The sequence below is a fragment of the Leptinotarsa decemlineata genome, unplaced genomic scaffold (genome assembly GCF_025532065.1).
Source record: "Leptinotarsa decemlineata unplaced genomic scaffold, Ldec_3_MD MMD2_tig00001393_RagTag_RagTag, whole genome shotgun sequence".
NCBI lineage: Eukaryota > Metazoa > Arthropoda > Insecta > Coleoptera > Chrysomelidae > Leptinotarsa > Leptinotarsa decemlineata.
In genome coordinates, this window is record NW_027412562.1 from 7,452,163 (window position 1) to 7,477,418 (window position 25,256).

General features: G+C 36.0%; 1 protein-coding gene across 6 annotated transcripts in view; it reads left to right on the top strand.

The window, feature by feature from the left end:
• Positions 1-25,256, top strand: part of LOC111509749 (cGMP-dependent protein kinase for) — a 509,933-nt gene that overhangs the window by 479,887 nt on the left and 4,790 nt on the right. For all 6 annotated transcript variants that reach the window (XM_074175926.1, XM_074175924.1, XM_074175925.1 and 3 more), the window contains 5 exons: positions 12,181-12,400; positions 17,805-18,041; positions 18,099-18,245; positions 23,561-23,895; positions 24,139-24,441. In XM_074175926.1, coding sequence (XP_074032027.1) covers positions 12,181-12,400; positions 17,805-18,041; positions 18,099-18,245; positions 23,561-23,895; positions 24,139-24,441 — 1,242 coding nt within the window. The remainder of the gene's footprint in view (positions 1-12,180; positions 12,401-17,804; positions 18,042-18,098; positions 18,246-23,560; positions 23,896-24,138; positions 24,442-25,256) is intronic.

The following is a 25,256-nucleotide window of genomic DNA, read 5'->3' on the forward strand; positions in this document are numbered from 1 at the left end:
GCTAAGTACATTTTTCTCTTGACGGATTTCATACACGTGGGGCACACGCGGCATCAATTTGTGCATCATACGCTGAAAAAAAGTATGATAAATACAAAATTAAGTTGTGTAATTTTTTTAATTTTAATTAACACGCTTTTATTAGCTTCGCCTGTATGTATGTATGTTTGTTTGTTTGTAATAATAAGGGAGCCCAAGCGAGGATTTCGGGATTTACTAAAGCGCGGCAGATTAATATACAGAGGGATACCTTGCACCCGGTAAAGTACCTCCACCAAATATGAGCCCCATATATAAGGCCGCCCGTGAAGGATAAAAGATTAAGGTAGGGTGAGTTAATTACATGCTAAAAAGTGTATATTCTAGTAATCTGACGGTTTAAGAGTGACGTAAAGAAAGGGGAGGGCAACAAAGTTGTAAAAAAATAACGTCATTTCGACATTCTCGGGCGTAGCTAATTTTTTTTTATTTTGAAGGAAATAATTCAAGGATAACGAAAAATATATATTCTGACGATTTCCGCAAGCCGAAATAACAAAAATTCGTCGATAAAGTTTAATGCGTGCAGCTGTGTGATACCTATATTTCCCTCTCCGAGTTTCTATTCCTTATTCACTTTTTCTCTATCTATTTCTCTCTCCGTCCCCACTCTGAATTATGTTGCCATGACGCCATCACAGCTGATCACAGAGATTCGTTCGTGATGAAGATGATGACTGATTAATCAATTGATTATGAAAAATTAAATTTTTTGAGCATTTTTTTAACATTATTTTCCCAAAAATACAAGTATTTTACTTGAAAAACATACACTTATTTATTTGCATGCTATTTCCTGAACTTTTCAATTAATTAAGTCAAAATTTTTTTTGTCAGATTAGGCGAATCCCTCTAGATAATCGTCAGATTATGAGACAGCACATCTAGAACATGAAGATGGACGATATATATCTTAATCTGATGCACTTGAGTATTTAAAAATGGCGAATTTGTTTTGCACATTATAATAATTGCCGCGAGTTTGCGTCAGATCGAAATCGTCAGATTATTGAATGAGAAGTTTTTTTTGTTGCACTCAACACCCCCTTCGAAAATCTGACGCGCTCGATATTTTTTTTTCTTTTTCACTTTTAAACCTACAACCTACAACCACCTGCATCATGCAAACGATCAGATTACCATACGAACATTATCAAAAATACTTAGGACATTGATGCTATCAATATCTGACGCGCTCGAGTATGTCCATGCAACAGTATTTTTTTACATATTTAAGAATTTATAGCCGCTTCTGCCACCGATAAAAAGGTATATATTATATAACATTTTTTTCTTCTTATCATCTAAGCTTTGCAACCTGATATGTCTCTATGACGCTCGAGTAAATTCCCATTTTGCATTGTGGGCTCCCCTACTATAACTCTTCTTTTCATTTCATATTTATTCCCGTTTGAATGCTCGGGATCTGTATTTCACAGAATTATCGACATTATTGCTTGATCTATTCGCGGACAGATGGCACTATACGTAATCTCCTTGATATAATTCGAACTCACTTTACATGTATTTCTTCATTTGAAAAAAGTGTTTTTTTTTTATTAACACGCACGCCTGCTGCCTTATTTGTAACCCTCCTTTGCGCGCCTGCTGTCTTTCTTGAACTTGATAGCTGATTTTCAAGCTTTCTCTCCGGAATCGGAAAATATCAACGGTCATTTTTCTAAACAGTATACGGCTGATTGATCCCAAAGTTCAGATAAAATAAATATAGTTTAAAAAAACTAAAAAAACACGCTTCTACATCATACGAAACTAAAAAATGAAAAATAAATATTGTTTAAAAAACTAAAAAACACGCTTTTAAAAAACATCGAACTGAAAAGTTAAAAATATTTTTTTTAATAAGCTAAAAGCAACGAACGAAAAATACTAGTATTATTGTGAAAAAAGCGTGGATGCTTTGTGCCATATTTTTTGTATATCAAGCTCCCGTCGCTTTTTTTACAATAATACTAGTATTTTTCGTTCGTTATTGTTTTAAGCTCATTAAAAAAAAAGTATTTTCAACTTTTTACTTCGATGTTCTTTAAAAGCGTGTATTTTAGTTTTTTTAAACTATATTTATTTTTGATTTTTTTTCACGTTGGAAGTTTCCTAATATAGAGCCATCTTGTTGAAGCTACATTTGTCAGATTAGTTGTCATTCAGGTCTGTTTAGCATTTTGATGGCTCACGTTGTGGTCTGGATGATGCGTATTATAAATTCTTGCTGCAGCTTTAGAACATTCATTATTTCGATAATAGGTTGCAGTAGGTTGAATAACAATTCGTGAAGAAGTGACAGTGGCCAACTATCTACTTTTTGTTCTGCGACAACTAGAATCAACAAAAACTACCAGTGCCGAAGAAAATAACACTGTCGTACATTTAAAGGCGTTTACAACTAATTAAATAAATTCTACAAATCTAGAAGACCTGCGACAGAGAATTGTTCGGGAATGCCGATTTCTGACTACGGACATCTTGTATGGAACTAGATGGAGGTCATTTTGAACACTTTATCCGTTGATTGATATTACTTTTGTCGATTTCCTCAATGCAATGAGCGGAAGCAAATTTTTTGTTTTTTTCTGAAATAAAACGTTCAACATTCAATTTCTCAGTGAATGAACCAATTTCGAAAAAAATTACAGAAGTGATAGAGGGACAAAAGACCTCTCAACTGATGTATCACTCGACCCCCTATGCCATTGAAAAAAATAGGGGGGTAGTTGCTGACCACGGGGGGGTTAAGTTACGGGTATGAACTATCAGAAACTATCAGAAATAGTCCCTCTAGAAATAAAAATTGACGACTTCTTTGAAATTTTCGATTATACGTCCGTTTCTGACTTACAGGTGAGGTCAAGTTTTCGTTGGAACGCCCTGTATGTTATATTGTGTAGCGTTTCCGTGATTGATATCTGATTCAATACCATAACGAATGTTTAAGGTGCAAACTGAATGAGAAAAACTGATTTTCGTAAAATTCAATGTTCATATGAAATTGAAAATGCATGATTTACACATCTTGGTGCAGAGTTTATTTTGAACTATTGGAGAAGTAGAAAGCCAAAAACCTTATTTTCCTTAAAGATATTTATTAATAATACGATAGGTTGCCTTTTATGTGCATTTGTGTTATTTACAGTAACTTAAAAATTCATCTCGGCCCAGAAATGGAATTGAATCGTGAACATTTTCGTGCGATTATTTTTTACAACTTTCGACGTGGATTAACTCAGCAACAGTGCATGGATGAACTTAATTCACTTTTTGGCGATGAAGCTCCATCAAGGACCAGTTTTTATCGATGGTATGGTGAATTGCATCGTGGTCGTAGTTTACTCCAAGACGAATTTCGTGAAGGTCGTCCAAAATCAGTTGTTGTTCCGAAAACCATTGATGCTGTACACGAACTGATATTGCAAGATCGTCATGTGACCTATCGTGAGATTGAGACAACCTTAGATATTAGTGGGACCAGGATACATTTAATATTGCATAAACATTCAACTGTCAAAACAATTTGTTCGCGTTGGATCCCACACAATTTGTCAATCGCTCAAAAAAAGGCTCGTGTCGATTGATCGAAGGAAATGCTCAAAAAATACGATCGCGGTGCTTCGAAACACGTCTATGACATCGTGACAGGTGATGAATCAAGAAGAGCCAAATCCAAAAAAAGTTGCTCGAGCACGATGCACTTCCAAGCAAATGGTCGCCTGTTTTTTCGGAAAAACCGGACATGTCCCAACCGTACCACTAGAACAACGCAGAACAGTCAATTCTGAGTGGTACACAACCATTTGTTTGCCATTTGTCTTCCAAGAAATCAGGAAAACCAACCGCCGAAGACGGATCACTCTTCACCACGACAATGCGAGCTCTCACACATCGGCTCAAACAACTGCATTTTGATCACCCAAAACATCGATTTGATGAGTCATCCGCCGTATAATACTGACTTGGCACCGAATGACTTCTTTTTACTCCCGCACGTAAAAAAACAAATTGAGAGGTCGAAGTTTTTCGACACCTGAAGAAGCGGTTGCTGCATTAAGAATGCGTGTTTTGGAGATACCTCAATGAGAGTGGCAAAAGTGCTTCGACAATTGGTTCAAACGCATGCAAAAGTGTATAGATCTTCATGGGGAATATTTTGAAAAACAATAAAGTTATTTTCGATGATTAATATTTGTTTTTGTTCTCTAATCCCGAAATATAAAAGGCAACCCTCGTATTATTTGATTATAAACTTCTTATATAACAACTAATGTGTTATACTCAGTTATGTATATTAACCATTATAACAAGTCAGAGGTCGTAGAGGCTTTCACGCAATCTGGCGGTTATATATGGACTGGATGTACTTACTTCCTATCGGATGTCGAAGGTCAACGTTTATGTAAAATTAGGATGTTGTTTCACTCTGATTCGATGTAAGAAAGCGTGGTGTTTTTTATTTAGAGAAAGTAATTCAGCTGTCATTGAATCGAGGGGTCAGAATGTTAAGAATGTTGATTATTTGATTATTACATACTATGTTTTTCTAATGAGTTGGTGACACTTTTGAACTCAGTGGTGGCTCCATTGCTTGCCGTGTTTGTTCCACTATTGAATGGATGACTTTATAGACACCGGACTATTGGATAAGTGTTTATTAATATTTTTGATTTTTCAGTTCCGAAACTCGTAAAATATTTCTAGCGTAAATATCTCTATAGTCTATTATACCTTGAGCTGCAGAATAATAAATCATTTTCAGGTAACTGTTCCATATACTTATATAATTGCATCGGTTGAAAAGTGAAAAATGTATTATGAGACAAAAAATCTCTAAAGACGTTTTATAGTTGTATGTATACGGTGAGTAACGAAAATATGGAATACTAATATTAATAATTAATAGGTTTTTTCAACCACCCGAAATTGTTTTTACTTTCGAATAAAATTTTCAATACTTTCTAATTTATCACAAACCTGCACAACTGACTTGCATAAATCAGGCACTCCATGAGATAAAAGAATGCAAACTTTTACGACCGGAGATAATTTCTATTTTTCGGATTTTTAGCCGTGGTCTGCAGTTTTTATGCCTGACGTTTCGTACACTACTACGGTAGACATTATCAAAAAGTATGTGGGAACGGTCGCAGTGCTTGAGTCGGTGCTTCAGTTGTTTCCGTTCCGAACACGTTAACTGCAATGCTCGTTTTATATTATTATTAGTGGGCGGGGCTTGGTTTCTCTCAATTCGATTACCTGACCTTGTTTGTGTATCTGAAAGGCAGCTAGCCAAATTTTATTGATGTTCATTGCCTCTTATTCTCTAGTGACATTACCCCTGTGTTTTTGAATTTCTATTGCCTCTCCATATACTCTTGGGTAGTATTAATGTATCTTCGAATGGGATAATGTGAGTACGTCTTTTGTTGAGAACATGTTCAGCTACAGTTGATTTGTCGAATTATCCGAGTCGACATTTCATACAAATATATATATATATATATATATATATATATATATATATATATATATATATATATATATATATATATATATATATGTATATATATATATATATATATATACACATATACAATCGATCGCTTCAAAACCACTTCACTAAAGCTTCTGATAATTTCTCTTCCGTATTCTCTGTTCACTATCATTGTTGCCATTTAAATGAATAATGATTTTATTTGTACCATTATTATGAAAGTGTCCAATCTCCATATAGTCTTTTTCAACTAAAATTACTTCTTTTAATCCTTTTCTGGCAGTGTTTTTCGGTAATATTAGATACTTCTTCTTTAATTAGTTCTGATTAACGGAAAAACAGATTTTGAAACAGATTACTTCCTTATCAAATTTTGGAAAATTATTTTTACGCCTGATACTTTGTTTCAATTTTCCCCAAATCAACTCGATGTGATTGAAAACACAAAAATAGGGGGATAGTCTTAGTATGGTGTGTCTATACTTTTCAGCTATACTCTCAAGGGCATACACTTTTTCAAATGTTTTTGACTGTAAAAGTTCAAGTAGTTAGTTTTTGGTATAGTAATCTTGAAAATACAAATTTGTATCCATTAATGAACTTCAATATTTCATTTCTATTCGGTGCTTTGATGAGCTGCCGCGAAAAATAGAAAGCGTTGTTAAGAACTTTTGCACTATTCGCATCCAAATTTGGGATCAATGTGTTTTCAAACCATTCCCCGAAAATATTAGCTTCCATGTTCTTATGATAGTCAACATTGCAGTCCTCAAATTTTTTTTCCCATAACTTCTAAGAATTCAGAACCCATCCTTTACTTCCTCCGCAATGTACAATGCTTAGTTGCGAACCTTTGTTTGCAGGCATGTTAGGCGTACACATTATGGAACCATCAGTTCACCCTTTCGTAACTGTGTCGTGAGTGTCATACCAAGTTTCGTCCAAATAGAAAATTTGCCGTTGTTCTTGTCTATATTTAGTTATTTGTTCTAAGTATGTGTTACTCAATTCCACTATTCTTTTGCTTTCCATTACTGCTTGACGTTTGTTTATTATTTTGAATCTAAATCTTAGTTTCTTTATCCAATTCTGAAGAGTTTTGTCACAACAGCTCACATTATGGCCGGAAGTATTTATCTCATTGCTTTCGTAACAGTCGCATATTGTTTTTTTTAATGATTTTATTAGATGAACATCTAAAGGTTTTGGTAATCCCATATCAAATCGCGTCTTGCGTTCATAAGTTTATTCTTGACTATTTTACGTACAGTTGAGAAAGGAATTTCGGTCAAATCTGATGTTGCTTGTAATAGTTTGTTTACCGCGAAACCAAACTTTAGATGTAGATTCTTATATACATTGAAACATACTCTCTGTGTTTCAATGTTCCAATGCTTTCGAATCTTATTCACTGGTATCTCTTTCTCGCATTGTTCACCATCGCTATTGGAATCACTACACTGGAAAAAGTCTGCGTTTTTATCAGACTCGTTATTACTATTAGTACTTGTCCAAAGACGCCATATTTTAAACAGATAACACAAATTTTAAGTCATTATAACTGCACCAATATCGAATTTCAACACTCAAATCGCGATCAGTTCCTGAACTGAATATGACTTCAAATTTAATTTCATGACTCTTCAGCCAATCATAAAACTCGATTAGTAGAAAGTATACAATACAAACCGCCAATTCTGCAGTCCACGTGAACTATTTCGCAGCCGGTTCATTTCTATGTATTGGTTTTTTGGCCTTTGAGAGTGCCGCCAACTTTAAATGTTCACAATTTCGTTTACTTCGACTATTCTCACATTTCTTTTCGTGGTTCCAATGTAGACCTACTTGCAGTTAAAAGGAATCCGGAATATCCTAGGTGTTGCTAGGTTAGCCAGGGCCCTTAGCTGACCTTAGACTTTGTGTGATGGTTTTTTTGGCCTAAATATTGGTTTCACATCGTATTTCTCTGAGATTCTTCCAATCTGGTCTGTAATTTTTTCAACATAGGGAAGTAAAGCTTTTTCCTTGACCAGTCTAGCTGGAGTCATTTTGGCGTTATTTCTCCTTCGCTATACCAATTCCCTTTGAAGACCCAAGACTCTCAGGTTCTCAAACACGTCGTACTCTCTCTTACTAGTTTTAACAAGCATTTCCAATGAATTACCCTGCAGATATGAAATAGCCGAAAGCTTACAAAATCTTTTGTTTAAAAAAATAGGGTGGAGCTGGTAAAGTATAGAAAACCTGTCCATACCAAATCATAACAAATTTACAATAATTTACATTATTGTTTTTGAGCACTCTGCTGGCGTTTTTCATTCAGAATGAGAATTTATCAATATTCACTATTAGGACACAGAGTAAAGTATTTTATCATTTCACAAATGTCCAAAATTAAATCCAGCTCCTCTATGACTAGTAATCTTGTAATGTAATCTGAGTTAATCATTTAGGTAAATCAACATCTCCTGATGATGCTCACTTGGTAGCGAAACCCTCGTCGAGAGACAGTATTCTTGTCCTGACAAGGAAAAAGTGTTTCCAATAGATTAATAATCGTTTTAATAACTTTCATCTATGTATAAAAAACAAAGAAGTGATTCAGGCCAAACTATACTTTTCAGTCCGAATGTTTGTTTTGTGTTTGTTCAGACTGCAGAACGGAAGTTCACAAATCCTAGTTAATAGGGACGTACCCGGAAATGTTAAGGAGGCACGTCAATTGAGCGTATCCGCCAAGACTAGACACTTTATTGAACATAAAGGAAAAATAACGCCTCGTACCGATATCTCGCGAAAAATATCTTCAGTCCGAGTTAAAAATACACAATTTGATGGTATATAGTAAATGATGAAGTTGGCCGATACTTGATGAAAATCCATAACTAACGTATTCAAAAAACACTTTATTGTGAGACGTTGCGTTGCGCAACACGTATTGCGTTTTTGTAAAAATGTTTAGTGAAAATCTCACAAAGTGTTTTTTGAATACAATGTATAGTAAATTGTAGATCTTGAAGGAACAATTAGGCTGCCTCTTTAAAGAAAAAGGTGACTTTTTATTCTTTCTCGATAAACATGTATTTATTTATCAATTTTCATTTTGTTACCTTCAAAGTAGTTTTTGCCAATCCTCGAATCAGTTCTTATATACACTTTTGGTATGTTGTTGAGCTTTTTCAGCGATTCGGTTATCTCCTGATTCGTCGCAAAACTCCATCTCTCTTATGGGTATCTTCATTTTTGGGAACAGGAAAAAATCACATGGGCTAAATCTGGTGAATACGGTGGCTGATGCATGATTACGGTCTTGTTTCTAGGCAAAAAAAAATCTGATTTGAACATTTCGATTGTTAGTATCCACAATCGTCTTCGTGTGATGACTGACTAGTCATCGAAACATCGTGAAGTAACTATACACGGTATTAATTCTTTTATCATATCTTCGGCCAAGTTTTTGTTGTTTTTCAAATCAATTTTGTTTTCTGAAAAGGAGCAAACAATTAATATACCTGCAATGTATATGCTTATGATAAACATATACAATACATCGGATAACGAGTTGACGCATTGACCAAACCAGAGATGAAAAAATTTAAAACAGCACCCGCTTTACGCCTCGAAAAATGGCACCACTAAGTTGAGCTCTGAATATTTTTGAAAAATGTGAATGTTTCGTGAGTTTTATTTTAATAGGTATTTTTCAAGAACTCTATAAAATACTATCTACCTATAAGTTAAAAGTTGCTGTTCTGAAGTGATTCAAATCCCCTATAACGAGTCATTATAATACATAGTATTCTTTGGTATTCTATATTGAACAACATAACTATATAGGTACTTTTACATTTTGGATCTCACAAATCGAAGCAATAGTAGACGGTATGATGAGGGCGCATGCATTTCAGGACAGTGGTACGTGGATAAACAGGAGTATTCTAATACTGTATTAATATCCTTCACTTACCTATAAATCTTCATAAAAGTGATTCCAAACTTTAATTGTTTAACAATTAATAATAATAATCGTCTTTATTACTACAACTGCACAAAAAAAATAACAATATCAAGTTTTAACTACATATATGAAGTTATAGTAACAGGCAAAGATCAATTTTCGCAGCTATGCAAATAACTGCTAAAGTGTTCTTCCACTTAACCTAAAAAAGTATCTGCATGGGTATTAAAGAAGTACCTATAGCATCAACATAATTATATGAATACATGAATAAAGATCAGTGACTGGCGATGATACAAAACTAAGCAAACTATTATTGGTCAGGAATCGCTCAAAGAGGAAAAAAAATAGAAGAAGATAGAAAAGCGGAATGGTGAAACGTTCATCATGTTATTGATTTTGAAGAAGATGTAATTTCAATTTGATTTTAAACTGAGAGGGTGGCAGTTTTTTTAAAAGTCCAGGAATCGCATTGATTAGCTATCTGGTAACTGAAAGAGCGTTCGAATAACTGAGTTGTGAAAATGGGAGGTGTTAAAGAGCCTTTAAATCTGATGTTAATATTATGAACATCGGTTCGGAACGTCACTTTGCTATGTAGATACAAAGGGATTTTATATAAGAGAATCTCATGATAGAGGCAGGAAGCATGTAGTTTTCTCCTATTCTTCATATTTAGCCATCCAACTTCCTTGAGGTTGTGAGATATTCTGTTTCTTCTTCTTATTCCGTATATAAGTCTCAAACAAGAATTCTGGACTTTCTGAATTTTTTGTCTCACACAACATTTTTTTAAATTCAATTGATAGGCAGTGTCTATTACCATATATCAGTTTGAGGGAGGCATAGGCTCGTTGAATGAGTTTGTTGGTGTTTTTCAAACCTCATATGAGAATCAAATAAAACACCAAGGTTTCTGGCTTCATCAACAACATGAAGTGTATCTGCATTTATGTGAATTTCAACTGAATTGATGATTTTACTCCTATTGATTTTTGGCCCGAAAATGATAACTTTAGATTTTTCTGTGTTAATAAATAGCGAGTGTGAAGTTGCTAGTTCAATAAAGTGTCTAATATCAGAGTCTATGATTCCACAGGCTTCTTTGACATCTTCTGGATGAAAACTGTGATAAAATTGAGTGCCGTCCGCATAAAGATGTACATTACAGGTTTCAAATTTTCTCAGCAAGGTTGACGAGTAAATAGTAAAGAGCAATGGACCTAAAACTGATCCTTGTGGTACTCCTGCCTTCAGTTCTAGATCATTCGACACTTGAGAATCTAACCAAACGTGCTGCTTTCTACCTTCCAGATAATTGCCCATAAGTTTGACAGCGTTATCAGATAACCCCATATAATGTAAGATATTTAGTAAGAGTTTATGATTCAAGGTATCGAATGCTCTGCTGAAATCGAGGAGAACCAATATCGTACACTTACCCTGATCCGTTGCTCTCATTATGTCATCACTAATATGTAGGAGTGCAGCTGTACAACTATGACCATTCCTGAATTCAGGCTGTATATTTGGCACCAATGAGTTTCTCTCAAGATATTCTCTTAACTGCAATTCCATTGCCTTTTCTAAAACTTTTGATAATGCTGGCAAAATATTGATTCCACGCAAGTCTCTAAACTCAGTAGATAATATTACTTTTTTTCGGCAAAACCTTAACCACTGCACTCTTCCATAATTATTCACAAAACTCTCGCCACTCGACAATATCGATATCCCCCGATATCTACGAACCTGTCCAATCTCTAAAACCTAATGAAAATAAAAAATGTGTAAGAATGTAGGAAGCAAGTTCGGATCGGCTTCGACATCGCGTCACCGCTTACGCTAGTTGCACACACTGATTTTGGACGGCCAGTATAAAATCGGCCGATATTTTATTGGTAGCGGGTGCCTGCACACACACCGGATGTTCATCGGTCAAACAATCAGTTGCAAGTGTGTGTGCAATTAGCGTTACGCTAATTGCACACACACCGATTTTGGACGGCCAGTATAAAATCGGCCGATATTTTATTGGTAGCGGGTGCTTGCACATTCACCGGATTTTTATCGGTCAATCAGTTGCAAGTGTGTGTGCAATTAGCGTTACGCTAGTTGCACACACACCGATTTTGGACGGCCAGTATAAAATCGGCCGATATTTTATTGGTAGCGGGTGCTTGCACACTCACCGGATTTTTATCGGTCAAACAATCATTTGCTTTGTTGTCGTAATTAGCACGCACTACCAAAACGAAGTTAATGCGTAGTAACTACAATTTCACCGAGCATTCGAGACTGGAATGGTCGGTAAAAAACCCGTTCTCACATGTGGTTCACTATTGGAATTTGGACGACCGGTACAAAATCGGCCGTCCAAAATCGGGAATAGAAATTTAATAATAGGTGATTTGTTGAGCTGAGTATAACATATTATTAAATTATAAGTACTACCCTTAAGCCAAACCTATTTTTTAGGATGAGTGTTAATCTCAGATGAAGACGTGTTTTTTTTTTCGTGAACTGAACACTTACCATAACAAACCTAAGAAGCTCTAACTCACTGAAAAGTATATTCGATTGTCTCCGTGTCACAATGAATTAACTGTCAACCAGATGCATCTGACAACCAACATCAAAATGAAGAAGTTCTGGTTCAATAGAAACTTTTTTGTTTCAGAGGGTAGAGTCGAGGTTTCGAGAGAGAACAAGTTCCTAAGTATCCTAGATGCCGGTAAAGTTTTGGGAGAATTAGCCATACTTTACAATTGCCAGAGAACTGCCACTATCAAAGCTCACACCGACTGTAAATTATGGGCCATCGAGAGACAATGTTTCCAGACCATTATGATGAGGACCGGACTCATCAGGCAAGCAGAATATACAGACTTCTTGAAGAGGTAAGATAATCTGTTGTAGTAATAATATACATCAATTTAGAAATTCTATTGGTATCTAATTTAACCAGCATAACACAATATAGGTACTGTTTTTCCTGATTGATTTTAGTATATAAGTCGTGTTGTTGACGTTGATGTTCGAAAGTTAGGAAAAGGCTTTTTGTCTTTTTTTTCAAGAATATGATCGTATGTAGTATTTATTTTCAGAAATTCTTCAATTATAGAAATCACTGCATTTCATGAAATAATAGAAAATTAAAATTCCAGCTAATGCGACTAATGATTATACATGCCCATTGGTAAAATATGATATAAAACACATCATTTTATATGGGATCCATTTCTTCTATAAGTAAAAGATGACAAAACAGTCATTGTTTGCATTCATTCGCTCTTGTTTGGATAATTGATTGCACTCAGATTCAGAGGGAGCTAAAGGGGTCGCTTAGTTCAACAATTCGCAAAATCGTTTTTTCAAATCCGGTTGCTGCGTTTACTTAGCGTTAAGTGACTGGGGTTGTACGAAATTTCTTTGCTGAGTTTTTACCAAATTTTATTTATTGTGGATTGTAGTGGATTTTTTATTCTTTTATTTTGTTATCGAAGAAAACAATTGTATCTTCCTTTATTCATTTGAATTCGTCAGCAAAAAAATATTTTGTACGCTAGTATTGCTGAACGTGTAAATAATCGATACATTTTTGTTTTTTTATTATTTCCTTTTTCGAAAATATCTACAACAATAAAAAATGAAATCAAACAGTGCATAAATGGAATTATAAAAAAACTTATCAAAGCTCTGAGGTATATTCCCAGTAAGTGGATAAATACAAGTAGTATTTATACCCAAACCAGGTAGGAGAGACTACACATTACCAAAAGCATTCCGACTAATTAATCTCACATCGTTCTTTTTAAAAACTACGGAGAGGCTATGTGAGCGGTACATAAGAGATGAAATACTAGTTCACAATCCACTTCATGAATCAGCATGCATATACTCCGGGAAGGTCTACTGATTCGGCCCTTCACCATGTGGTTGGCAGAATTGAGAGATATTGGACAACAAAGAATCCACCCTGGGTATATTCATAGATATCGAGGGAGCGTTTGATGAAACAACCTCTCTAACAATTACCCAGCAACTACACTCCTGGAATGTACCCCTGGTAGTAGGAGAATGGATACTCAAGATGCTCTCTTGTAGAGCAATAAGTATCAATGTAGAAGACATCACAAAGAGAGAACTGGTCATGAGGAGATGTCCACAGGGAGGGGTCTTATCACCCCTTCTTTGGAACATAGTTCTGGATACCCCCATTAATCACCTCAACAATAATGGATTGTACACAATTGCATATGCAGATGATATAGTTATCATGCAGACCGGCAAATTTTTGAACACACTGTGCGGTAGAGAGCAAGATGGGCTCAAATTAATAGAATCATGGTGTAAAGAACACTCACTGTTGATCAATCCCAAGAAGACTGAGATGGTCTTTTTCACCAGGAAAAGAAGTTTATCGGGCTTAAAACCTCCCGAAATCTTCAAAAGCAAACTAAACTTCTCTGAAGATGGAAACACCTTGGTACTATTCTCAACAAGAAGCTAACATGGAACTCTCACCTACAGAGTAGAGCGAAAAGAGCATATTATGTGGCTTATGAACAATGCCGGAGAACAGTGGGAGGCGCATGGGGTCTATCACCCCGTGTAGTCACCTGGATCTACATAATAAGACCTATGTTAACGTACGGAGCCATTGCACGGGGACGAAAGTTCTACAAGCAACGGCTATCCAAAAATTATATCAAATACAGCGACTGGCTTGTTTGAACATCACAGGAGCCATGAGAACAACACCAACCGCGGCAATGGAATTGATTACTAGTCTGACACCTCTGGACCTGTACGTTAAGGAGATTGCGTTAATGGTCATGTTACGATTGCGCACGGCTGGTGTAAACCTCGAAGTAGGAATGGGTCAACTGAGGCTGAGCCTATGGCGAGTAGCGCTCACTGCGCAACCTCTGCTGCAGGCAACCAGTTATGCAATTGAACTCAGGTTTGTGTTCAATAAACCCTACAAAATACAAATAAAACAACACAGAGTCAGATGCTGCAAATACAATACGCATATATACAGAAGGCTCAAAAAACCAAATAAGGCTCAAGATATGGAGTGTACTCCAGATCACTTAGCCTCAGGATTAAGTGGGGAATGGGAAAAATACCAGCGTGGTTCCAACAGAACTGGCTGGTATCTCAATCGCCACAAAAGAAATTACCAGGAAACGAATTTCGGGCAGAAACATAACAATCTGCACTGATGGCAGACAAGCCCTATTAGCTCTAAACAGACAACGTGTTACCCCTCAGGAATAGTACTAGAGTGTCACCAAGATTTAGCTAAAGCCTCAGTAGATAATAACATTATCCTGAGGTGGGTTAAAGGACACGACAGAAATTAAGGTAATCGCATTGCCGATTCTTTAGCCAAGTAAGCGGCTGAACTAAGAATTTCAGGACCCAGTGGCACCTACGGCCTGATGACTTCGACAATTGCGGAACTAGCCAAACGTCACACCCATGCTCAATCCCTAAAGAGATGGGATGATATCAAAGGATGCAAGAGTGTGTTTGGCGAGTCTTGGCCTACACCTGCCGATATAATGGAGATGTTTTCCAGTGACCTGTCCACCTTCCTGGAAAGGACAGGATGGACGATGACCTAGGAGGACAACTCCACGGGAGGATGTACAATGGGTCACATGTGGCCTAAGTGCTGTGGGCCTACACTCTCTACACCCTCTCTACTCTACAGATACAGATACCCATCCCAACATCAGTTTAATAATAATAATAATCTTTTTTTAAAGATATTCTGACTATCACAGCTTGTACACAAACAACATAGAATGAAATGATGTCAAAAAAAAATCAAAATTTATATGAATCTACTAGCATACGGGTTCGACGGTAGCCGGTCGGTTCGACGTGGGTGCTTTGTTCACTCAGTCAATCGGCCTATGTGTGAGTCGATAGTTCAAGCCCCAGGTTGCTCGATTTTCACTTGTTATCGTCCAACCCGTGTTAGGAATCACACGTTGAAAGGTAAGACCTCGTTAGTCCTTTGCTCGCACAAGTTATGACTTCTGAGAGTTGTCGTTCGTAGGGGAGCGATAGCTGGTTAACAAAAAAAACATATTTTTTCAAACATACAACCACCACATATAATTCCGTTTGGTTCAAATAATCACTACCACTACATGGTTCTAAATCTATTGAAATGTTTTCGATGTCTTGCTTAAATTTATTTATACTTCTCAAATCCGTGATTTGTAAGTATATATATATATATATATATATATATATATATATATATATATATATATATATATATATATATATATATATATATATATATATACATATACATATATATATATATATATATATATATATATATATATACACATCGGAAAAGTCTAGGGATATTTTTATAACATACTAAATATCATAAAAATAAATGCATGAGGTCGTTTAATTTCGATTAAATTGGTACACTCGACCACCCTGTAGATTTCTATGGGTTGAACAAAGCCTGCAAAAACGGTAACTAATCTTTTATCAAGTTTTTTACAAACTGTAGGTTTTCGGCTAAAATGAATAATCTGAAAGTGTCGAGTTTGTACATTCTATGCAGTTCTTGCTCAGCAATTAAACTGGAAATATTGTGCTTTAACATGGAACGCCATCACTTACCATTGGCTGAGATGAATAGAGCTGTAGGGCTTCTTCAAGGTGGCATGCGACAAAATGATGTAACTCTTCGTTTGGGGGTCTCCCAAAGTGTTATCAGTCGATTGTGGCGGCGTTTCCGTGAAACTGGCAGTCCAGCCGAACAACATCCAGGGCGAGGACGCGCTACAATTGCAGTTCAAGACCGATTTTTGGTCTTAACCGCAAGAAGACAACCGACAATCACAGCACCTAAGTTGGTTAACGTGTTGCAGCAGACGCACCAGGTAACCATTGGTCGTGATACTGTCAGAAATCGACTGCATGAAGCAGATCTCCACAACAGAAGGCCACTTAGATGTCCACCTTTGTCGAGAGGCAATCGCGGTAGAAGATTAGAGTGGTGTCAAGAACATCAAAACTGGGATGCAAATGATTGGGCCACAGTTTTGTTTACAGACGAATCCAGATTTGGATTTCATCCAGATTCTCGTCGAGTAAGACTGTGGAGACGACCTGGAAATAATGAACGTTTGAGACACGTTCAGGAAGTCCACACATACAGAGATGGTACAGTAATGCTATGGGGCGGAATCATGATCGGCGGCAGAACCGCCAAATCGCTCCCTCACAGCTCGACAGTACCTCGACACCATTCTTCTACCTATCGTCCGTCCGTTTGCTGGTGCTGTTGGTGAAAACTTCCACCTAATGCACGATAATGCTCGTCCATATGTCGCGCGTCTAGTGACTGACTGGCTCACCAACGAAGGAGTTGATGTATTGCCATGGCCAGCACAATCACCGGACCTGAATCCCATCGAGCATGTGTGGGACATGCTTCAACGAAGAATTACTCCGCATATGGGGAACATTCACATAACGTTTCAATTGAGAGAGCTTTTAATCGCTGAATGGGCAAATGTACCTCAACAAGACATTGACAATCTCATTTTGTCGATGCACGATAGATGTAGGGCCGTAATAAACCAGCGTGGAGGCCAAACTTTGTACTGATTCCAATTTTTTTTGTATTATGATTTTTTTTCGGGGTGCCAAAGAAGAGCCATATTTTTTTTTAGTTTTGCTTATATGCGCACTCAGTATTTTTGACCATTTTAAATTTTGTTGTAAGTTACATTTGTTTAATAATCACTCGTCAACTTTTTTTTCCCTAAAGCGAAAAAATTATTGCCATTTTTAAAAATATCCCTAGACTTTTCCGATGTGTGTATATATATATATATATATATATATATATATATATATATATATATATATATATATATATATATATATATATACTGTGAAAAGAGTACTCAGTTTTTTCACAGGGACCGGGAAAAAATAATTTCATGAAAAGTGACATTTTGTTACCTGTCAGAGATAAAATGTCAAACTTTTTCCCGTCACAGAAAAAAAATGTTTTAAACAATTGGGGGAAGTGAAAAAGTTGATAACTACATTTTTCTTTGCAGCAGTGATCCAAAGAAGATTAAAAATATATTCTTTTTCCTTCAATGTACCAATTAAACTATCGAAGCTGTTAAAACCATTGAAAACGTATAAAAACATCTGGGTTGAATAATATCCATAACAAAACACCAAAACGTTCCTTGATCTGTCATATCAGACGAAATTCACTCTTTCATCTATTTTCAGTGTTCCAATATTCAAAACCCTCCCTGAAGATACCCTGATCAAAATTTCCGACGTTTTGGAGGAAACGGTATACGCCAATGGAGACTACATCATCAGGCAAGGCGCTCGAGGTGACACCTTCTTCATCATCAGCAAAGGAAGGGTCAAAGTCACTATGAGGATGCCGGATTCCAACGAAGAGAAATTCATCAGGCACCTCTCGAAAGGAGATTTCTTCGGGGAAAAGGCGCTGCAAGGGTGAGATCCAATCGATTTTGCGTTAAAAACTTTTATTCACGGGTTATTTTTCAACAGCGATGACTTGAGAACGGCCAACGTCATAGTGGATGATCCTGAAGGAGTTTCAACGCTTGTTATCGATAGAGATACCTTCAACCAACTCATATCGAACTTGGATGAAATCAGAACGAAGTACAAGGATGAACAGGTGGACAGAAGAAGGTGAGTTTCTCAAGTATTTCTGTTCTTCCTACTTTCAAAAACTGTAATAGATTCATAGTGATGACTTGACTTTCACGCCTTCCAGGAAGTAGCGGTAAGTATTATTTGTAGACGCAACGGGTGCTGGCAAAGGAAGCAAGAATGTACTTGCTTCTTCATATCATATGCAGAGAAACATTAAGAAATATTTTTTTCAAGTCAGTGTTCAAGTAAAAACTCAAGGTGTGTAGATTGTTGCCCTTAATTGTTCATGACATTGTCAATGAATTAAGTAGCCCCTTCTATTTTTCGTCTCCCATCATTGACTGATTCCACGTCGTGATACATTTTCAACGTACTAAATGTACGTTCAATGTTACATGTCACTATTATAGTTAGGCTAATTTCGACCTTGCATATCACTTGATAAAACGAAGTAGCTTGAGCAATATCATAAAATATACCTAACCTATAATTATCAGTATATGCACCATCTTAGATTATATTTCATTTATCATTAGTAGATGAAGTAGGTGCACCTCCTATCACTAACAGATTGTTGAATCGTTAGTTTTTGGCAATGAAAATACTGAAACTTTGCAAAAAAGTGTAAAAATTTAGAAAAAGTCAAAATACTAATAGTCCCAGATCCCAAAGCCACTAGACGTATCAACCAGGGCCGTCGCCATGGTGGGGATGGGGGGGAGCCTTCCCCCCTGCTTTTTCGACTTGGGAAAAAGTTGGGAAATTTTGGGCCGTGAAGATTGAAAAAAAAAATTGTAAAAAATGAATAAAAATGAAAATATAAAAATGGGAGAAAAGAAAAGAAGAGGTAATAAGAAAAGGGAAAGAACCAGGAGAAGGTCGGGATTTCCCAACATGCATAACTTGGAGATCCCATACTTTGAAATTCTGAGTTGTTTGAATACTTCACAAAAGTTCAGTTTCTTCCAAGTAAGAGAACAGTCCACAAATTTTTAAGTGACGAAATTCCCAATTTTTCGCTGTTTTTTCGACTTAGAAAAGTTGGGAAATTTCGGGCCGTGAAGATAGAAAAAATAACACAACACAACAAAGTTTTTGTTTCGGGGTTGAAGTTAAATGATTTTAATGTATTTCCACGTGTTAAAACCGAAAGTGACCATAAAAATTATATATTAGCTCTTGTTTTCAAGATATAGTATCATTATATTATATATATGTATATTCTTCGGCCTGTACCACACTCAGACAATTTGCCAGTCCCTTCTCCACCCCAAAACTATGAAATTTTAGAGGAAGGTGATGAAGACTGTTTAGAAGGAGCAACCCATCCTTCTACATCCTATGACCCTGATTTTGAGGTAAGCGATAGGTCTAGTGATCCGCACAGAATTAGTCAAGCAGAGTTGAGTGACCTTATAAGAGATCTTCGCTTGTCTAAGGAAAAGGCTGAGCTGTTAGGGTCAAGACTACAACAGTGGAATCTTCTAAAACATGATGTGAAAATATCTCAGTACAGACAGCGTCAAAAAGATTTGCTTCCTTTTTTTGAGAAAAAAGAAAACCTCGTCGTTTGTTCTGATGTTAATGGTTTGATGGACTGCTTGAATTTGGATCACACTCCATCTGAATGGAGACTGTTTATAGACTCTTCAAAACTAAGCTTAAAAGCTGTACTTCTGCATAATGGAAATCAGCTACCCTCTATTCCTATAGGTCATGCAGTTCACATGAAGGAAACGTATATAAATATGAAAACACTTCTCCAATCAATCAAATATGAACAACACAAGTGGCACATCTGTGGTGATCTGAAAGTCATTGCTATACTCCTAGGAATGCAATTAGGGTTCACCAAGTACTGTTGTTTTTTGTGTCTGTGGGACAGGATGTGGGAAGGATGTTCTCCTTCCCCCATTACATATTAAGTTGGGACTAATGAAAAACTTTGTGAAGGCCATGGACCAGGAAGGACAAGCTTTTAAGTACTTGAGAGCAAAGTTTCCCAGGTTGAGTGATGCTAAAGTCAAGGAAGGCATCTTTATTGGGCCTCAAATCCGTGAAATCGTAAATGATCCTGCTTTTGACATGATTTTAACAGGAAATGAAAAAAGAGCCTGGGAAGCCTTTAAGGGGGTTGTACATGGGTTTTTAGGTAACAAAAGAGATGATAACTTCACAGCATTGGTTAAAGAGCTTCTTCAAGCTTACCACCAACTTGGATGCAACATGTCCTTAAAAATTCATTTTCTTCACTCTCATCTTAATTTCTTCCCACAAAACTGTGGAGCTGTGAGTGACGAACATGGAGAAAGATTCCATCAAGACATTGCCTTAATGGAACAGAGATATCAGGGCCGTTGGAATGAAGCAATGCTTGCAGACTACTGCTGGTCTGTGTGTAGGGATGCTCCAGAAGTGTTTTATAAAAGACAAGCTAAACGACAGCGATCTTACAATGAATCGGATGGACTTAATTGAAATTTGGTGGTACAAACTTCTTTTATTTGTCAAAACACTAAGAATAATGTTTTTTTTTTATTAATTTTGTACTTAAAATATTCTAAAAGAAACATAACAATATTGTTTTATGTACTTTCACTTTTCACATATAGTATAACTACTCTTTAAGATTAAGTACTGTGTATCTCAAAAACCAGAGCTAATAAAAATTTTTCATTGTTATTTTCGTTTTTATCACCCCAAAATTAGTAGAAATTGACTAATTTAGTGTAGGAAACATTCAAAAAATATTTTTTTGTTGTGTTGTGTAATAGTAGAAAACAATAAGCACAATATTATTTAAGTGTTGTTTCCTTTCATTTGTATTGAATATTCCTATACATGGTGGATATGGTGGAAGACCAAGGAGCTAGGTCCAAATTAGAATAATTTCCATTATTATTTTTATAATTATCAAAATTTATTTTTGTTTGTGCATACCCTAACGGGCACAAGCATTCAGCCAATCTTTGGATAGCTCAGTAAGAAAATTAATATACTATAGTAGTAACTAATTCCTAGGCTTTCATTTTTTCGAAATTTGGGAGTTGTGGATCCCCTCCCCCCTCTGGTTTTTCTTTTCGCTATGGCCGTGGTATCAACATTTTGTTATAAACGATATTGTTCTTAGATTGTAACAATTCTTCTTCAGGGCTCGAAAAGGAGTTTCTTCGTGTTGAAAATATAACTATTTTGAAAATATCAAACATATTAAATACATAGTGCTGTCTCGAAAATTTTTTATTTTACTGTTTTTTATTTTTATTATGTAACTAATATGTCTGATGTTTTCAAAATTGTTATATTTTCAACACGAAGAATTTCCTTTTCGAGCCTCGAAGAAGAATTTAATTAAATTCGAAACGTTGGCAAGAAAACAATTGATTTTTAAGAAAAATTTATTCTATCACCCAACCAACCTTTCTTGAAAAAAATACAGTATTTGTTGTTTCTTTCCTTATTACCCATTTTTGGAAAAGAAAGTTTTTGGATTTCTACTTCTTCATCCTAATACAAATTGAAATTGATCGCTTTATTCCTTCTTTGGAAGATTCCCACTTTGTGTTATATAGAGATGAAGAAGTAGAAAGCCAAAAACTTTCTTCACCAAAAATTAGCCTCTCCTAAAAAAGTAACCCTTTCAATTCATACTTATTTTTACTTATTCATTTCCTTCAAGTCTCCCTCTTCCAACAATAAAGTTCTATGTTGTGTACTAGTTTGTACACGTCCTTTGTTAGATATTTGTCACACTATATTGGACATAATTTGTATTGTCCAAGTTAGTGATCTATTGCCTCACACTCACATTTGTATAAAATATATTAGGCTGTCCCCTTGATCTTGATATTATCCTAGATCCAGAAATTGTTGAATACAAAGTTTTTGAAAATGAGGTTTCGGTCGTTTTTGCCGCATAAATGTAGTCTAGTCCCAGCGACTTATATGGTTAATAAAATGAGTTGACTCATCCGACTCAGCTGATTTCTTCACAATCCACCAGTCCTCCCTTTTAGTGGTCTTCAGTTTTGATTTTCTCCAGGACTCTGACTTTAGATCTGTGATTTATTTGTCTCGTCATTCCATTTGGATTCCAGGATATCGGCTGCAGATGCATATCTTCTCCGGTAGCAGGAGGTTGTTTATCTTAATGAGGATTTAAAGGTGATTTCGAATGGGGATGAAAGTAACCAAATCCAATGCAATACAACGAAAACCCAGGCATCGATTTCCTCCAAAAAGATAAATGTCTCCGAACCGGATGAAATGAGGTCAGGACAGACAATTCCGCTTTCTGTTTTGATAAGTTTGTTGGGGGTTAAAATGGACACCATATATGCTTCTCAAAAGCTTGGAACATTGTACTGAACCAGAAAACTACATACCTCAGCAACTTCTGATGCTTTATAAAGCTCTGATCGGACCTTCTTTATAGTATTGTGATTCCGTTCAGAAAAGAGCCATCTGCCTGACTGGAGACATGAACATCACTTTCAACCTTGATAGTCTGGAACATCGAAAAAGGGTTGAAGATTTATCTCTATTTTGTAGGTACTTTCACGGGAGGTGTTCAAGTGGCACATTTGATTCCACCAAGAAATACATGACAGACTGTGGCTGCTCACTGTTTTGAGGTTCAACTCAGTACACCTCGAACTTCAGTCTTTAAGATCTGTTTCATTTGAAGAACTGCGTTTATGTGGAATGAACGTGAATCGCTACTTTCGCACCAAGTCTGCTCAACCTTCTCCACGAATCTCTCGTAACATTTCCTCATTATATTCTGTTAGGAACCTTTTTAATTTGTCCCATATATCTGATTTCCATGCCCTTCTGAAGGTTTTTTTGGTTCATCCATGACAGATCTTCATTCCTGTAATCCATCTAGGGCCAAACTTGAAACTTTATAAAAAAAATAGTGTAGGTACTTTTTGCCCATATTTATCACCGTTCTCATTTCAACACTATCAGAGTCTATATTATGAGCAAAAATCTGGCGAATCATAATATTATACTTTTCACAGCTGGTATATTTTCATGGTTTGTTTTTTAGAAATGATTAACGAATAACTGATAAAGTATAAATACTGAAAAAAAAACACCTCATCAGTAATGCCTTTGAAATATGTCATGAACAATTGTGATTAACAGTTGTTACAATACATGGCTTTTTATCAAGAGTTAATTGAATAAGTAATGTTTGTTGATAAAATTCATTCTCTATTTTTTCCATGGTTTCTTCACCTATGTTTGACTTAGTTATTTTTTAGTTTTTCACAATTTTCATTATTTTATCAAATTACTATTAAACCAAGACTTTATTATTCACATTTTTTAAATTTTTTCTCAAGGGTCAATTCGGAATACGACAACGTTACTCTGTCGGACCTGAAGATACTGACAACCTTGGGAGTAGGTGGATTCGGTAGAGTGGAACTGGTACAAATAAACGGTAGACCATCGAAGTCGTACGCCCTGAAACAAATGAAGAAGGCTCAAATCGTCGAAACGCGACAACAGCAACATATCATGTCGGAGAAGGAAATTATGGGAGAAGCGAATTGTGATTTTATTGTTAAGTTATTTAAGACCTTCAAAGATGCCAAATATTTGTACATGTTGATGGAGAGCTGTCTGGGAGGTGAACTCTGGACCGTTTTGAGAGACAAAGGACATTTCGATGACGGTGAGTTTTTTTATTACCACGATATCAACCTAATTAACCTAACCTTATATACTGTTCAAAGTGAACATTAGGAACATATATGATGATACATTTTCTCAGTGTGTTTGACATAATTTTTAGAAAGCGAAAGTGAAACTCAAAAGAGCCCAAAAGTAAAACTCAAAGAGCTGTATTATATACTTCAGGCATTATAACTTACTAGATTGTAATTTTCACTAGTAATATTTCTCTTTTTCGTTTCAGCAACAACGAAATTTTACACTGCCTGCGTAGTAGAAGCATTCGATTACTTGCATTCAAGGAATATAATATACAGAGACTTGAAACCAGAGAACCTGTTGCTGGACATTCGTGGTTACGTCAAATTAGTTGATTTTGGATTTGCCAAAAAACTACAAACTGGTCGCAAAACATGGACCTTCTGTGGAACGCCTGAATATGTCGCCCCGGAGGTTATTTTGAACAAAGGTCATGACATTAGTGCCGATTATTGGTCCTTGGGTGTTTTGATGTTTGAACTGTTGACCGGTACACCACCTTTTACTGGTAAGGATATGTTTTTTGTCCCCACCCAATGTAGTAAGTAGTTTCCCTGCGGAAACTTTACAGATATCTTGGTAGATAACCTAACATAACCTAACCTAACCCCACCCAATGTAGTTAGTAGTTTCCCTGCAGAAACTTTACACATATCTTGGTTGATAGATTCGAAGTTACTGGGTCAGTTCAACCTTCCAAGCAAATCCAGCCCCTAATGAAGCCGAATAACTTATTTAGCGAGTGATCTTTCAGGTCAGATGGGATCAACTACTGGAATTTTAAAATAAGTCACTCAGTTACATCATTGAGTCAGTGAATTACCTGATTAATCTTTCATTTCTTACAGGGTGTTCTATAAGTAATCTGAAGCTTGGCAAAGTTGTATAAATCAATAAAAAATCGAACAAACTTTCAGTGGAGAACTACAGACCCGTTATTGCTCTTCTAAAATTTTTGAGTAGGCTTTTCTGGAAAGACTGTTGACATTATTGGGTGTGTTTTCTGAGAATGTGCATGATTTCTACCGAAAGACGTTGACTAACACTGCACCTGATAATTTTACACAAAAAAACTATTAATTTTCTAGAGACAGGTGAGTGCCCAGTTGATATCTTTTGTGATTTCAGCAGGGCGTTCAACTCCATTCATATTTTTAGCGCTTGCAGCGCCCTCCATAATCATAAAATCAGCAGCTTAATTACATTACAAGCTTATAGAGAGAGTTTTTTTGATAGTTCACTACCAACTTGAACGTTGCTTGCTAAGGCGAGAATATTTTTTATTGATTTATGTGTGAAGTTGGGTTTCTTCCAATCTCTCCA